Genomic DNA, 18,158 nt, shown 5'->3' on the forward strand with positions numbered 1-18,158 from the left:
TTCAGAAAACATTACTTTGTGCCTCTACTTTGGAAAAAAAATAAAATGGAGATGTTTCCTCCACCCTTCTCAAAGCAGCTTTATTACAGCAATTTCTCAGGTGCAGGTTCAGCTGAGGCTGGGACAACTCCAGCTCTAACAGTCCCTGAAGTTAAACTGAGTGGACTTCACAGAAATTGATATATAGAAATAAGTTAAACTAACTGAAATGTTTGACCTAATGAAGAGTATATAATGGCTTCAGCAGGCCCAGAACTTACAGAAGAATCATTTTTGGGTGGCTCTTTATACTGGCTGCTGTTAAGGCAAGATCACAGAATTGCCTCTTCTCCAGTAAACAGACTGCACATTAAAAAGAAGCTTAGCTACAGAAAAATCTTGCTAATAGTCTTCCTCCTCTCTGCAGAAGTAGAATCAGTGCTGAGTTCAAAGCTTTTATTAGTCTTCCACTTGTGTACAAATTTAGTAGAAGGAACTGGTTACCTGCATTATACCAGGATGTAATGCTTAGAAGGTAGTCAGGAGCACTGCAGTGACAGTTGTATTTTATACAACTTTCTACAGATAAGTTAATTCCAATTGTAGTCCTAGAAAAAAAAATTTCTGGGGGATTCTAAAAAGTTTACCAGTTTTACCTTCCATTACATAGCTTGAGTTACCCAACAGCAGTCCTTTACAGCTTTTTAGAATGCTCTGTGTGCAGCACTAATTAGTGATGCTGCAGCTGGAATGCTGTTCAGTCCTCCCACAAGGAGAACATCTCCATACACTGATGGAGGAGGCTCTGGCGACTGAGAAGTTGAATCACAGTTTGAGAAACAAGGACTCTGTCCCAAACAGCCACAGCTGTTTATGGCTGGAACAGGTACCTGGGTGCCTTTTTTCTCTCACTACAGCTGAGCTGGCAGCAGAACTCTGTCCCACTGCTGCAGCCACTACACAAGCCAGCAATCAGGTTTGTGCTGCACTGAAGACAATACCTCCTCTAGCTTGGTAGGATACCCTTACAGTGCAAATTCTAGTCCACCAGTGGAACCTAGGTATCTCTTATTACAGCACCAAATCAGCCTTTTTGATCAGTAAATAAAATTTAGACTTTATTACAAAGTAACAGCAGTGTTGTTCTGAACATTCAGTTTATGCATAGGTTATTAAGCACAAATCACACGGGACATTCTTCACCTTTTCACTGTAATGCTGATATTGCTTTTATGGTGTTGGACATCAAGCACAAGTTCATCTCCAGCCTGAACTGGGATGGGCTCATCCAGAACAACTGCAGCTTGTTTCCAGTGTGAGGACTCATCAGATGTGTCCAAGCTGTGCTCTTCATCTAGATGGATGTGATACCAGAAGGGAATGGCAGTGACCCGGCCAGACTTACAAATTTGTACCTAAAAGTATTTAAAATAATGATCAGTTATACTACTTTGTTCTTTGAAAAGGAAGTAGTTCAAACCATTTCAATCCTTTTCAGAGACAGCTGCAGACAAATCCTGTTTAGCCCACAGGAGCAATTAAGCAGTGCTGCAGAAGAGCACGTAAATGCACTTTGGGCCCCAGAACTCACCTTCACTTCTCTGCTGGGGCTATTCTGCAGAGGGCTCATGAGATCCAGCCTTAAAAGCTCTGCTGGCTTGCTCAAGGGTACACAGGGTAATGTGGAGAGATCCAAATACACACGAACAGGTACCTGAAAGAATAGACCAGAACTTCAGGCAGCAACAGCCATTACAAAGGGAAAAGGTAGTAAACTTAATCATAACACTAAAGTTGCCAGGAATTACTGGAATGGCTATCAGAGATAGACAAAAGGCAAAATACAGCCCTCTAATCCCTTTTGAAACACTGGAATACAGTTGCCTGGGAACAGTAACTGCACAGTCATTCTTCTGTACAGTAACGAGGACAAAACATCTAAAGCAAACATCACCCATTTTAGCTTATCTCAAGGTCCCTGTGTGGTCACAAAACCTCTCTTGAGAATTTCAACAGTGGTTTTTTCTAGTTCACACCAAATCTAAACAGCTACAGCTTTGAAACCATGCCTGGAAGCCACCCACCAGCTTCCTACCTTGAACTGGTTGATGAAAGGAGCTATATTAAACCCCAGGGTTGGTTCTGTTCCTTGAACAGCACTCTCCAGCAACAGAGACTCTGATTCTACAAGCATCCCATATACCAACACATACTGTGGGAAAATCTTCCCTCCACTGTGAAGTAAACACCTGTAAAATATGAGGGATTTCACCTGTAAAGCTGATCAATCAACACTAATAAAAGAACAGTAAATACATTTAAGAAAGGCACACTAATTCTTGCTTTGAAGTCAAGTGCTCCTAGGCATAACGTGCCATCACTAAACACAAAGGTTAACAGCAAGGTTTCCCTAGGCCCACAAAGGGGATAAATCCATTTCACACTTAGTTACCCATTTCCATTATTTTACTTCTCCTCTGCCTTCCTTCCCACTCCTCCTGCTGTAAGGAAGAGCAGCTTTGCTGCTGCCTCCCTGGCTGTTCTCACACCACAGGTTTGTCTTTTAGCAGGACCAGTTTGTTCTGACAACCGTCTGACATGTACCCGAATCTGGGCTTTTCTAACTTGCACTTGGTTATTCTTTGTTATCCTGCAAACTTCTGACAGACCAAGGAATATGATCATCCATATTCTTTTATTCTATTAAAAAAAAATAAAGGAATCTGAGATGGTGAAATCTTGATGCTTAAAAAAAAAAATGTATACAATGGTCATGCCAGGAACACTGGGAGGTTCAATCCAAGGAAAAACCCTTTTTCTACAGAAGAAGCATAACAGTAATTACATAGTTACAAGGAATATTCTTAAAATTTTTCAGGTAATTACAGATTCCTAGGAATATTTTTGTCCTTTTATACTGTACCTGGATATTGCAGCCTTTTCCATCACTTCCTGCTGGATTAAACCTGATGTCTCTATAACATCCAAGATAATAATACTCCACAATTTGTCTGATTTGGGTCTCTGTAGCACCACACTTTCTTCTTCTAAGTGGCTGAGCCAAAACTCTAGTGTTTCCTTAGGGAAGTGGTTTGCCTCTGCAATGACATGAAGTGCTGCCTGATGCTGATCTTTCTCAACAGAACTGTAGGCTCTAACTGGCCCAAGCTTGCCAGCTATAATTGGCAGGATGGAGAAGCCTTCAGATACATCTAAAATGTACAAAGCATCAGGATCCACACCTAGAGAGCTCGTGCTTTGATTCTCTTGGAGGTTTATCCCACTGCCATGTCCATCAACGTCCATGGAGTGCAAGTCCTTGCTTGGATTTAATGACAGCAGCACTCTGCTCATGGCAGCTTTAAAGCATTCATGGTAAGCTGTGTCATTCAGCAGGGCTATTTCTGTGGATTCCAGCACACACACTGGAGTGCTGCCATCCTGTTTGGTGCTTGTCTGAAGTCCAGCCAGAGCATTACATAATTCAGCCTCATTGCCCAAACTCAGTGTGTCATCTCTGTCACTGAAATCCATCCCACACTCTGAAGGCAAAGAAGAAATCTTCTGGATCTTCAAGTAGCAGTCTTGGCAGCAAACTTCCATCATCACAGTATCTCCAGTCTTCACAGAATAATCTTGGCAAAAGAGCATTAAAAAGTCGTGTCGGTTACTTTACAGACACATCACTGAAGTGCTTTATGGTGCTTGAAGCAAACAAACAAACAAACCAACCCAGCCACCCCAATACCTCATTTGTTCATATCTGTGCCACAGCATGAGGAGATCAAACCATCAGACTGTGTGCAGAGCAGGGTGGCCAAGACAGAGAAAGGCCTCAGGGGCAAGGCTTATGAAGAGCAGCTGAGGGCACTTGTTTTGTTCAGCCTAAAGATGAGCAGGCTGAGGGAAGATCTCATCACAGTCTAGAGCCCCCTCAAGGGTGGCAGTGGAGGGGAAGGTGCTGATCCCTCTCAGAGACAGCACACGAGGCAATGGAATGAGGCTGCATCAGGGAAGCTGAGATGGGACATTCAGAAAAGGTGCTTCACCCACAGGATTATCAGTCACTGGAATGGGTTCCCCAGGGCAGTAGTCACTGCACCAAGCCTGCCAGAGTGCAAGGAGCACCTGGATAATGCTCTTAGACAGGTGATTTCATTTTACGTAGTCCTGCAAGAAGCAGGAAGCTGGACTCTATGATCCTTATGGGTTCCTTCCAGCTTGAGATATTCTGTGATTCTAGGAAACAGGGAAAAATGGGTGGATAGAGTAGACACTGTTAAAAATTATACTGCCAATGCCTGTACGTGGAGAGTATTCAAGTTGAATCCCACAAGGGATTCAAGGGGTAGGTAGGAATGTTTAGTTTTGGTTTTGTGGCAGTAGCAGCCAGCAATTCCTACCTCACCTTGCCCCCCCTTCCTCTCCTAATTTGCAAGTGAGCCAGTCAGTAGCCTCACTTTTTGAAGATGCTCCACAATGCATTAAATTCAGTACAGAAAAAAACCCACGTAAAGAAAAGCTTTCTCCCAGATCTCATCTGCTTAACAGCAAAGTCCCACAAACAAGCCCTGATGAAGGGACTGACTACAGACAGTCATGATCAGAAACCACCTCTCAGCTACTTGCTGTTGAACTTCCAATCCTATTTAGACCTTCTAATCTCTGAGAGAAGCTAACTTATCAAAATGAAAAAAAACCAAAACAAAACAAAATGAAACCAAGTTGATGTACCACAAGAAGCAAACCCACAGGACATACCAAGCAGGCCCTGCACAGGATACACAGCCTGTTCCCAGCAAGTTTCCTCACTGGGACTTGTAGATAGAGAATGCTCCTCATCAAGCTGCAGTACAAACCACACCACAACAGCATCCAGTATTCCTCCTTCAGTGACTGGCAGGCTGAGCTTCCAGGGCTTTCTAGCTGCCAGGCTTTTCAGCTCCTGACCAAAGCAGAAAGAGAAAAAAAGGTGGGGGAGTTTATTTCCATAAATAAAAATTGGTTTTATTAAGCTAAATAATCCAAAATTTCTGCACCAATCCATGAGGGCACCCAACAGAAACCTGAAGTTACCAAGCTTCTACAGTACCAAATTATCATCATTAGTACTCATTAGCTTAGAAACTGTCTTCCCACATGCAAGAGCCATTTCCCACATGGACAGCCTGCATCCATGAGAAGCAAACATGCAAACATCTAAGAACACACACATTTAAACCCAGTGAAAACTGCAAGAAAGACTTCAGACTGGCAGAGCTTGCCTTACAAGAATGAATAAAAACAGTGCCAGGCTTTTGGCTGAATTCAGCCAGTGCTCAGGCACATGTTTGACTTAAAACCTGTGTTCAATCAGTTCTAGAAATTTGCGTACTATGAATTTGCTCAAACACAGAGTCATTATAAAAACAGGAAATCAAACATCTTTGAGGGTGTTTATATCTGCTATCTGGGCTTTGTAGGCCTTGTGTAAAAGCTCAGGCATGCACAATCTCACTACTGAGAAGACCTTAATGTCTATCCTGAAGGGATCATTTATAAATTCTCCAATACTTTACAAAGTTTTAAATATGTAACAGGAATTAAGTATTTTTCCATGTACAATTTATTTTTCTCAGGAATTACCTTCTGCTATCAACATTCACAAGCACAAAAGGACCAGCCCTAATGTTTTAGTTCCAGCATAAACCAATTAACAGGAGGTCAAGCACAAGGGACCAAAGGTTCTCTCAGTAACAGCCTTCTGCTTAGTAACAGCCCTTCCAAAACATTTATCAACTTCCTGATCTGCTTATGTCAACACTTGTTCTCTGTACATTTCTATCTTAAAATACACAAGGCAAAAGAAAAGTTCATGTCCTGCTCTGAGGACAGGACTAGCTGTCACGTGCTGGGTTTCTTATTCTTCCCTCTTTGTTCTGTGTTCTCCAAGAGCTTGTCTATCCCTCTTCTCACAACTGAGATGGCTGAGCAATGGGCAAATTAAGATTACTGAATGATAACAAAGTTCACAGTAAGATGTCACTGCTCTTCAAACAGAAGTGCTTTGCTGCCAGTCATCCTCAGCTAGTGAAGGAAAGAGCAGCCAACTGAAGCTTTGCTGGCATCAAGCCCCTTGAAATAAGACAGCAGGAGCACAAGCATGCATCTGGTTCTTGCTTTCTGGCGAGTTGGAGAGGTACAGAAGTGTATTTGATATTAGAAGTATTCTTCCTGGTTACTCCTCAACAGCAGCAGGCCCAAGGTTCTCATCCAGTGGGTTCTAGTAACTGCAGTGTTACATTGCCATCACTTAAAAACCCATTTGAGGGCTTATTTCAGCTTTCCCTGCTCTCTGCCATGCTGCTTAACCCATACTTATTTCTCACATTTGCCACTTTGTAAACCTTCTCCTATTATTTATGCCAATTACACATTTAAACAGCTGTAGCACATCAGTATAGCAATTCATCAAGTAGTCTTGTTAAGAGAGAGCAATGGAAATAAAGCAATAGCACAGGAATAGGCAGTAAAACCCCAAAATGATTCAATGCCACACATGTCCTCTGAATGAGAAAGACCTACAAACAGAAGGAAAATCTACAGCAAAAATGCAGTGATTGAATTTCCTATGTCTTGATCCACAATTTCTCACATATTCCACACCACCAACTTCTCATGAAGGATTAGGAAGAGCCCAAATCTGTAACTGTTGGCAAAAGCAGAGTCCCTTCAGGGCCTGAAAGTGAGACTGAGCTTTAATTACTGGCTGCAGAGGTAAACAGTTCCCCTGCCAGTGGCACTGATCTGCTGCCAGCACACAGGCAGCACCTGGCTGGGTACAAGTGTAATTACAGCCACACCTCATTCCCCTGCCTGGGAGGGACTGAGCTGCTGCTAATAACAACAGTCATAAAGTAATCACCATTAAGCAGCTGCTTTTTTGAAATTATTATTATTTGTGAATTCTGACTTATTATTTCTCTGATCTGTACTGATGGTTTTGATGTCTCCTACAGCTCAGTTTGAAAAACATTGTTTTACTGAATTTTAAGCCTTCTCCTCAGTTCTGCCAGTTTAGGTCTGGACAGTTAGCACAAGCAGAACAAATGCAACATCCCTCTAGTTCTTTGAAACAGGAGTTTAGAAAATAGGTCTTACCAAATTACCTTACTAGTGCTAAGTGATTTCTTACATGAATTTCTGTTCTTAGTTGGTAATTCTGTACTGTTTTTAAGTTTAGGAGAATTAGAATTTTTTCTTATTACAACAGAAACAAAGACAATTTTTTTTCTCATTTTTAGCTGCATTGATTGAACATCCAGGTGTGGCCATGACACAACACATTAAAAAAGCCCCAAAACAAAAATCCATGCTGAAAGTAACCTACCAGTGTTTGGAACTGCCACATTGCCCAGTGACAAAGTAACAACAAACAGTAACCAAGGATTCCCAACTGCATCAGTGATTCATAACAGAGGCATTTCTTCCTTTTTACTTACAATATCTTAACATTTCATGACAGGAGCACTCCATTAGTCTAACCAAAACTTCAAAGGAGCACTTCTGAAACATGATTTAAAGAATAACACTGTTCTTTACTCTTCAAAATTATCTTTACATGTTTGCCAGCAGGCAGATGCTTAAGAGCAGACATCTCTCAGATGAGAGCAATAGTTACTTATTGACGCTGGAAGCAGAAGCAACATTAGGTCACGGAGATTGCTCCCCATAGTATACTGAAGAGCCTTGTCGTATTTCATTTTTCATCTCAGGATGTCAGACAAGCCAACTAGGAAAAGCTATTGATTCAGAAACTGCAACTCCTGGCCAAGCAGCAGCCAAGAATAATTTCATTTATATAACAGAATCTATTTTAGGCTCTGACTCAATACCAGCTCCTCACCACAGGTCAATGAGCAAGAAGCACACCAGAGATCAGCTGCATCTTCTTTTTAGCAAGCTCAGCTGCAGGGGCTGAGCTTCCTGCTTTCCAGTTCAGGCCTATTTGGCATACACATCCAAATGTATTTTGTGCTAAATACACAAAATTATGCTACTAGATTTTAGAAATACCCTAAGACACAAAGGAGCTGAAGTGTGGAATCAAATGGTTGAATAGAACAATTTCTTCATCTCCTCTTTTACACTTACCCACTAACATTTACATTTTTATGCCAGATAGAAAAATACAGCCTTTCTCCTGTCTTCAAGAGCTTTGTGAAGACTGACTTTAGAGAGATAAACTAAGTCAGCTCTATAACTGCATAAATCATTTAGGATGGATCTCTTGCATCCTTCCTTCCCCTCCCTGTGCTGAGGCTGGCAGCTGTTTGATCTTACAGTGAGGTAGTTTATGAAGTTCCCTCAGCTATGCCCAATAAACAAAAAAAGTCCACCTTCAAAAAAATCGCAGACTGCCATCTGAGGAATCACATCACCACACAACCAGACAAGCATCAAAACCAGCAGAGGATTTCAGAGCAGCCCTGCCAACTTTGCGCTTGTGAACTCTTCTGAAGTTGAACCCAAAACCAAATGACATATGGGACTTTTCACTATCATAAAAAGACTACTTAAGAAGGGTTTAAGAAAAAATCATTACCTGCAGATTGTTGAAATCTACTGTCATGACTTGGCAGGGCTCTGTGAGGGCTCTGTAACCCCCAGGAATACGACTGAGCTTCTCGGTGGTGTAGGGCTCCACAGTTTCCTCTGAGCCAGCAGCAGCATATGTGGGACTGAAGAACTGCACTGAACTGGACAAGCACACACCAGCAACTTCTTGCATTCCCACTCTGGGAGTAAAGGCAAACAGAGGAGAAATTAAATTTCAAGTAATTTGACCAAAAACATAAAGGAAATTCTCCCTAGGCTAATTATTTTTAAATGTACAGAGTGTTAAAACAAAGAAGTTAAAAAACACTAAAACAGTTCTGTGGTGTTTTTGTCATGTTCAGAGCAGCTCTAAAGTGCAGAAAATGCACCTCACTTTCAAGAATCAGAACTGAATGCTGTCACCAGAAACTAAAAATAAAGGCCAATACATATTAAGAATTTCACTATATCCTAGGAAAAAAACACCAATACCAATCAGAGCACAAACAAGGAAGCATAACTTAGAATTGTTGAAAGAATGGGACAGAATACAAAACAGAAGATCAGATCAGGCACAGAGAGATGGCTGTGATATGCAAGATTATCAACAGTTGACTGATTATCAATAATTGCTGATTCTCTCTCAGCAAGATGAATCAGTGTTTGATGATAAATTAAACACACTTTTAAATGTACTTCAGGAACAAAAAAATCATGTATTCATTCAATTCTGGGCTCTCTGTCCACTTCTAACCACTCAAAAAAAAATTAAAGCACAAGGAAAAGCTCAAAGAAAAGTTGTATTAATTGTTGAAGGCAGAAACTGTGCTAGATTACATAAAAATCATAAGAAAAGAGATACTTCTACACTGCTATTTCATTAGGCTTCCTGCTCAGAAAAAAATATCCAAACCCCAAAGCTCTCCTGTAGATTGTGAAAACACTTGAGGAAATGTGAAGGCATGAACATTAGAGTAATTCAAAGAGATCTGTGTAGTTTAAATCTGAGAACAGGCAAGTGTTTTACATAAAAACAGGACTTGTTAAAATAATCTTAAATATTCTTACTGGAGCAAAAAGGGATCTCAAACTATAAAGGCAAGAAATTTAAAAGTGAGTTTTTTTCCTATAGCATATAATTAATTTGTGACAATGACTTCAGTCCTGCTAATCACCTGACCTTAATCTATTAAAATAGAGCATCAATTCAAAAATCCAAAGTTAACAGCAAATTAACTTTCATTGTATTTAAATTTTGTAATGGTCAATGCCCAGTTTCAAGGCAAAACCTCTTCTAACTGATGAATAATTAACTTAAAAAAGAAACTATTTTGTGACCATCTACCACAGGAACTTCTTTCTCTTTCCGGTCACTGTCCAGGTTCACTGCATTGGAGAAATCAGTGATGCAGCCTGGCTGCTTTTCATCCAGTGCACTGGAGCTCCTCTGGAAGTTAATATTTTCTCTAATCTACAACCATACTAATCCTAAATAAAATACCCCAAGTCCAAACCTCTCAGACAGAGACTGTCTCCATACAGTGATAATGTTCTAAAAGATTGGAATAAATATGAGAGCAATTTATACACAGTCAGAATTGGACTCAGCAAAGAAACTCTACTGTATGCCAGTCCAGAATTAGGCAAAGAACATTCACACAGATAAAGACAGCTGGGGTTATCAACACTTAGGCTTTACAGGGGTTAGATCCAGGCTTAGATCCAGAAGTGAGGTATGGAGCAGATTATAAAGAGGGTAAAATGAGGATACAGGCCAAGTGTTAATCCAAGAATCTCCAATTCAGAAATCGAGAAGTAATTTTACTATGAAGGAATAAAATTTCTTTAGCATGTGTTAGAGGCAGGTATTTCAGCATAACTGTGTGATTAAAGGGTCCAGAAAATCTGAACCTCAAAGGGGTAGGGAGGTGGGGCAAAAAAAAAAAAACCAGCCTGGAAAAGGGGTGGGGATGGTGAGAGCAGAAAATCTTTCTCATTTAACAGATAATCAGCCATTCAAAAAATAAAGAGCAAAGTAAATGAGAAATGGTCAATAAAAACAACCAGTCTCTCTTCCCAAATAAAAAATGTGGGTTCAAGCTGTGCTAGAGTTTAAACACACCTGTGATGTCTACGTATCTCTTTGCATTCCACTGCCATCCCAAATATTGTAGCACTTGCAGGAATAACTCTGCCATAGTCTCCAGCACTAATGTCTTGGTTTTTAGGCTGTGAAAACATGAACAACAACATGCAATGAGACAGTGTATTATTTCTACCATTACTGAGAAGCCTAAATTACATGTTAGAGAGCCATTCAAGTGACAGTGAAAACCTTGCTAAGTTCTTAGTGACTGGAGAAGTCACTACTCTTTGGCATTCTGCTGGCCATTAAAGGAATGTTTTAAATACAGTGTCTCAATATAACCAGGCATCAGCTTTACTCTTCAGTCTGCTACTTCCTGTGTGTAACTCTAGCAAAATGCAGATTGAGAAACACTGTTAGACTACACTGAAACATTGCAGGACTTTTCCCTTATGCACCATTCCTGTATTTAACACTAGAGGTCATCAGTTTCAACTCAGTACAACACGAAAGGTTTCAGCCAGCTAAAACTTTCTTTTTAAATGAGTTGGAATCAAGGCAAGGACAAAATAAAGAGAAGTCCTCTTAGGATGAATATTAGCTTAACAGAGATTAGGCTATTTAAGACTCCTTGTAATAGTACTTTGCTTAATGCACTAGCAAAACCACAAAATTCAAAGTAAAATCTGAAACCCAGTGGAATTGCTCAGTCTTCCAAAAAGGTTCAAATCAGCAAAAATAAATAAACTTATTTACCAAATCATAATTGAGTGTTCCCAAATGTTACAATGAAAAATAACTCTACCATTATTCAGCATTTTCTGCCTATTCTGGCTGTACATTTAAAATCCACACAAACCCTTTTGCTTACAAAGTTGGGGGACAAAAAAGATTTAAAAATAAATGAATGAACAGTGATTAAGAGTGAACCACCTATGATGAAGGAAGGTTCCATCAGGGAAACATGCTTTGCAAACACTTGTTTACTCAGAACACAGAGCTCACAGAAGTACAATGAAAGTTCTGCCTCACTGCCACTTACCAAAATCAAATTCATGGAGCAAGCCCAGATCACTCATTTTTAGCATACCAAAAGGAATGAAGTATTTAGAAGACAAATGTTTCTCATTCCCATATGTCTGGAATGTGTGCACATGCACAGGTACCCACATCACCCACCTTTGGCTGTAAGAGCAGATGTTCCCAAGCATGTATCAAGCTCTCCACAATTCCTTCTCCAAATAAGCCAGCATCGACTGTTTCTGTGACAACCAAGGAAACTCTAGGCAAGAAAAATATCACGTATAATAAACACTCCTGTCAACAATCAATCATTCTTTAAAAAAAAAAAAACACCAACAAAAAACTACCATACCAGGATGAGCTCAGAGCAAAACTTTTACCAGGAGTTTCAGTACATGTGGACAATTTAATTCTTCCAAAAAATTATGTGTTTTGAATTGTAGTCACAAGTTATTGAAGATGCAGATAAAAGACAGCAAATACTGAGCAAGAATTTACTGTAAAGCCTCTTGCTCAGCATTTATAAATAAGTTGTGTGGGAAGAATCTAGCCAAAACAGGAAGATGTTTCAGCCTGGGCATACAGCCAATGATACTACAGAATATATATTTTGTGCAATACTATGTACTCATGCATGTGCATAAAAAGGAATTAAAACTCCCAAAACTATAATCAAAGCACAAAAAAAATCTGACACAGACTAACAACTCTAAAATCTTAAGTCCTCTGGAATTAAATGAGAAAACATATGGCATAATAAGAGGAGACACTTCCAGAACAGCAGTAATTTATTTATTAATAGCTGACATCTACTAATTCATTATATACACTAAAGGGATACATGCATTACAGCAGCTCAGCTGATTAGGCAAGCCAATTAGGCAAGGCTTGACTGGCCTAAACCAGGAGCTTCATCATTTCAGATCATGAGCCAGTACCATCAGAATTTATGAAATGTTAGTAACTCAAGCCTATTCAAAGGTTGCAGAAGTGAGCCACAAGATCTTAGAAGTATAAAAGTGTTAAAATTACTTTTATGACATAGTAGTGTAATTTTTTTCCCATTGCTGCAGTATCATTATATATGCCCCAAAGCTCCCACCATCAAAGAATTAAACTCCTTAATTTAGGACATTGTTTGTCTACCAATAAAAATTTGGATGATCTGAAGAACATGTTGTCATTTCTGCTCCTTAAACACATAAAAGATACAGAGAAACTTCTCACATTATGAGCAATATCACAGAAGTGTTACTTCCTGTTTAGGTCACAAGACATTTCCTATTTTCTTGAAATGATGAGCAAACTTAAAATACCACCAGAAGAGAAAGCAACAACGTACCTTTCAGGTATGTGCTTTGGAATTTCTATATCAAGTGACTTCAAATGCAGAAGTTTGATCTCTCTTTCCATATTATTTGCTGCCACCACATCACGGGCAAGCTCATACATGGTTTTGGATAATTCACAGGCATAGACAAAAGATGCTCCTGCCTTTTTTGCAAACATACTGAAAAACAAGAATCAGGGGTTTTCCCTTCCTCCACATCTGCTTCACAATTTCTACCGGTTCAAGTCTAAAAACCATCCTTAGATTAACTGGTATCTCCTGTGTGAACAATGATATTGCACAAGTTGATACCCTCTTGATATGTTATCAGCAAAAAAAAAAAAAACACCACAGTTAGCATAAGGACACTCCCTCAGCTATGCTGAATCCACTCTTTACAGTCAATATTTAAAGACAGGACAAATAACATTACAACTTCAAAACCAGTGTGAGTAATTCAATTTCAGCAGCACTTACTGGCACAAAAAGCATCTGCAACAAATAATGAAAAAAGGTTCAAAAAATACTACTCCAGACTCACTGGCTTCTGTAAGCTCTGCTTGCTTTTTCAAGTTCTGTCTCCATAGAAGGATCAAAGCAGTTACTTTTTCCACTCTCAGCCAAATTTTGTCAGGCAACCAATACTCTTCTATTAAATTCCTGTGTAAGGTGCATTGTGGCATACCTCAAGATGCCTGTTCCCGTTCCTATATCCAGGACAGATCTGCTCCCTGAGCGCACAGCGCTCTCAATGGCCCTGAGGTAGGTGAGGTTCCTCTTGGCATCGTTGAGCATGATGAAGTGCCAGCGCTCCACCAGCCAGTTCGCAACGCGGTAGAAATTCTCCCTGGCGTCGGCAAAGTCGGGGTTGAGCTTCACTGCTTTGTGGAAATAGCCAGCTGCCTCGTCTCTGAAACCCATCCTAGGAGCAAGAGTGACAAACAAATGGAAAGCATGCATGCAGCTGTGAACATCTGAGGGTCTGTAAAGAGGTCTTATGTCAGCTAAAAGACAACAGAAATATTTTGTGTTAGTTTGAAAAATTATCTTTAGAAACAGCGTCTTTAGTTTAGGAAAAAGAATGATTTATAGCTTTACATCAAAACACTCTAAAATGCAAAGCCAGCTCAGAAACAGCATTGTGTGCACCAACCTTCGTGCACTACTGCATCTTTTGGCAAAGTAAAACAGGTTTAATTTACAAGAACTCACTGCAACAATATGACAGCAGCAGCTCCGCAATCTAGTCACACGATGTTATAAACTCGAGAATGCTATAAAACTGTGGGTACTCTATTTAACTGGAACATCCTGCAAAACCACCAAATTTTGAGTTGCTAGCTTTTGCATTAAGTGCCAATTTTGAAAAAAGAAATTAAAAGAAACCAAATTGTGAATCTGAATCAAGTTTTAATGATACTTACAGCATAATCTCAAATCAGACAGCACTGAAAAAAGCCCTAAATCCATCAAATATTTGTATACATTTTAACACAATGCTCAGAGAGGAGTTCCTTTAAAACAAAGAAATTACAAAAAGGAAACCTAACTAAAACTTGGATTATCATCTATGATTTCAGTCTTAAAATTCCAGCCTTAGAAGACCTAAGCAACAACAAAACATGGTGGGGTTTTTTCCCATTGTTGCTGTGATTAACAACATTTATTTTAGCACTGGCTACTCTTTTTAAGCTACTTAAGACAAACATATATGAATGCATTTGTATTCACAACATGACCCTTACAAACACTGAATACACATCACTGCAAACCTGAAGAGGTGCTCTCCCATACTGTTACAGATCACTTCATCATTGGGATACAGCTCAAGTGCTTGTTCATAGCAGTTAAACAGATCTTGAATCCGCGCCAGAGAATCCAGTTCTTCTGCCCATTTAAAGAGAGTAAACTGAAATGTTTCCTAGAAAATAAAGCACAGACCACTGAGGTGCTGGGAGTTGCCACAAGTAGGGAATTGAGCCCTGAAAACATCTGGAGGTGTCCTGGCATACACCTGGACACCCACACACGAGGATCAGCACCCAGCAGTGTTTACTGAGAGCCCTAATGTGTACATTAACATGTACACATTAATATGTGTGTATATTAAGGCATGCTCCAATACTAACAAGGCCCTGTTTTTATTAAATGCCATTGACACACAGAGACTCAAAGAAGATTCTGTGAACTCCCTTCATACAGAGCTTATTAAAGAAATCATTGGCCATCCCAATTATTACTGATTTTCCAATTCCATCTTCAATAAAAGCAGAATTCAGTTACATGTAACAAATCACAAAACATGTCACAAAGACCTCAAGAGAATTAGAATAAACTTCCAAGTAATTCGAAGAGCACTTACTTTGACAGTTGTTTTTAACTCAGGAGCTAGATTTAGTACCAGGAGATAGTGAGCATATGCAGTTCCAAAATCCTGGTTCTCTAGGCAATGCTGAGCACTCTGCAAAGATCTGGAAACCAATTCCCGTCTGCTGGCTTCTCGGCCAGCCCTGTGGTTAGAATGCAGTTTGGCATTGGAGTTGGGCATTCTGAAGGATGTAAATACTCACTTATTCTAAAAAAAAAAAAAGAAAAAGGTCACACATACTATATACTGTAGGTCAAAACGTTTGTACACAAAGTTGACCGATCAAAAAACATTTCCATTTTCACTGGCATTTAGTAAAGACATCTCTTCTCCCACTAAGTCCTAAAGATTTAAAACATCTCACCTTTATATCTTTACACTACTGATAATTCCATCAGCTCTGAGGGTTCACCATTCAAAAGTCAGGTGTGTACCACATCTAGGTTAAACCAGGTGTTCTTGAAACAGATTACATTTCTGGCACTGCAAAATTTATATACATAACAGACATTTTAGCCCGTCTCTGACCAGACAGCGTGGCACACTGGCAGTTTATGCACTCAGTAATTTCACAGTCAACCACAAAATCTGCAGGTTAAATTTCTTCTCCTTGAACAACAGCATCTCCATAAGCAAAGCCTCACAGAGCTAATGAGTTCACAGTTATTTTACACAAGGCACCACAGCGATGTTTTCCATTAAGAAAACATTAAAAACAGCGACCAGAACCAATATGCACATTTTTATACTTGCCTGTGTTACCGCTGTAACTCTTAAAGGTACGCAGGTGAGCACGGCTATAGTATGAAGAAACGGGTCCCAAAGCTGAAGAACACGAAGGTTTCGTGGAGAGGGACTGCAAGAAACACAACACCGTCATGACTAGACTTTTTCTTTTCTGTTTTCTTAAAAATACAGTGAAATAAATAACAATCCGCAGACCAAAGCGCCCCGGGACACGCAGAGCCGGGGAGATCTCGCCGCTGGCACCGGGGCCGGGGCAGCGCGGCCGAGGGGCCCCCACGAGGAGCAGGTGCAGGGGGACGTGGGGGCTTCCCCTGCTCCCGGACATCACCTGCTCCGGAGCCAGCCGTCACCTGCTCCAGGATCATCCGTCACGGGCTCCAGAACCATCCATCACGGCCTCCAGGCCATCCGTCAGGGGCCGTGCGCGGAGCTCGGCTCCCAGGCCGCGGCCATAGCGCTGCCGGGCCGGAACCATCGCGCAGGCGCCGGGCGGCAGTGGGTGCTGCGGTAAAGGTGTTTCCATTACCCGCGGCCTTTCTCGGCCCGCATCCGAGCCTCTGGAAGCTGGCAGTGCAGCTCGTGCCAGCGCAGAGCTGTGGAAGGGATCCGCAGCCATGCCCGGTGCTGTCCCTTGGCGCTCTGGGCTGTTCAGGGCTGCTTGGCCAGCATGGAAGAACCACCACCTTAAATGCTGCCCAGCAATGTGTAGCGCTGCCTCCCTTCACTGCTTTGTAGTCACGGTGCTCCTGACTCTAAGTTTTAATTCCCCTCTTGGTAAGTTCCCGAGAACCTCAGAGGAGAACAGCACCGGCTTTAAGTCATAAACAAGCTTTTCTTGGACCTTTGATTGAGAGCTTTGCTCGGCAGCCGCAAAGGAGCAAAATCCAGAGCTTTGCTCCACATCCCAAGTTCCGTATCCTGCTCCCTCCCATGCCTGTGCCACAGCTTACCTTCCCTGTGGAGCTGTCTGCTCCGGGAGCAGCCCCAATCGGGGACAGCCCCCTTCGGAGCCCCGGAGTGCGGCTCTAAAAAGGCAGAGTTCATTCGGTCATGTCCTACTTCTGCGACAGGAACAGGCCGCGGCATTGTTTACTAATTATGAAGCGTTTGGAAGCTGCCCATCTCTACTTTCCCGTTTCAAAGCATGAATGCAGCTCTTCCACGCTTTTACAGCTGTGCATATTGTGTGTGCGTACCCTTTTAGAAACAAATGAGCGTTGTGTAAAATGCCAGGCCAGCATTTTGAACAAGATGAAAAGAGCACGTATGGATTTGGGAGCATGAGTCTCAATGGAACGCTGTAGCAGCTAAACTGTGAGCTGTGCTAGAAAAAACATAACTGGTAAAGCACTTGGGCTGAATGAAGTCCATGAGGATGTGTAAGTATCAGTATCAAAAAGTATCAAATACTTCATATGAGGACTGAGCTCCAAAGGAGGATATATATTTAATCAATTTATTGATTGGTACTAACAAGCCTTCATTCAGTTTTGATTGGAAAAAAAAAAAAGCTGTGAACTTTAAATTAGTTACAGATAGGGAACAACCTTTTTGGACTTTGGCTTAATTATGCTTTCCATCTAGACGATGACAGTATGAGGCAAAGAAAATGTTAGCACCTATGGGACATCACAAGCAAGAATGAGAGAAAAAACACAATGCAATTATCACCTGTGGTCAGTGAGATGTAACAAGAGCTGGACTGCACCAAATACTGTAATGGGCAATTATCTCTGGCCCTCCATGGTTCTCCAAACTAATTCAGCTGTATATTTTGTCAGAGGAAATAAATGCTAGTGGGTAGCATAAATTCTTTATAGGGCATATTTTTAAGCATAAATGGAATAGTACCGTGTGCTAGTTTGACCCATTTGTGAAGATTACTAAAATATAGCAGCGTAAAACCCTTGAAATTCACAACAGTCGATTCATTTCAAAGGCTGGGGAGGATACTTGTGAATTTCATACTCACAACTTTGTGATGGAACACTTCAGGAAAAAATGGCTCCAGGACACAATGCTTTATAACAGTGACAAAACATACAGCT

General features: G+C 40.8%; 1 protein-coding gene across 1 annotated transcript; it reads right to left on the reverse strand.

Moving 5' to 3' along the window:
• Positions 1-1,084: 1,084 nt before the first annotated feature.
• PRMT9 (protein arginine methyltransferase 9) lies at positions 1,085-16,529 on the reverse strand. The gene is made up of 14 exons (XM_054295842.1): positions 16,461-16,529; positions 16,117-16,219; positions 15,358-15,570; positions 14,768-14,916; positions 13,681-13,917; positions 13,008-13,175; positions 11,822-11,924; positions 10,679-10,785; positions 8,564-8,756; positions 4,741-4,924; positions 2,903-3,614; positions 2,075-2,228; positions 1,571-1,693; positions 1,085-1,394 (listed from the first exon to the last, which is right to left on the reverse strand). The coding sequence occupies exons 3-14, from the start codon at positions 15,541-15,543 to the stop codon at positions 1,179-1,181; spliced, it is 2,532 nt and encodes an 843-aa protein (XP_054151817.1). The 5' UTR covers positions 15,544-15,570; positions 16,117-16,219; positions 16,461-16,529; the 3' UTR covers positions 1,085-1,178.
• Between the last annotated feature and the right edge of the window lie 1,629 nt (positions 16,530-18,158).

This window comes from Melozone crissalis, unplaced genomic scaffold (genome assembly GCF_028551555.1).
Source record: "Melozone crissalis strain CALT ecotype California unplaced genomic scaffold, PUWL_Pcris_2 ptg000006l_1, whole genome shotgun sequence".
NCBI lineage: Eukaryota > Metazoa > Chordata > Aves > Passeriformes > Passerellidae > Melozone > Melozone crissalis.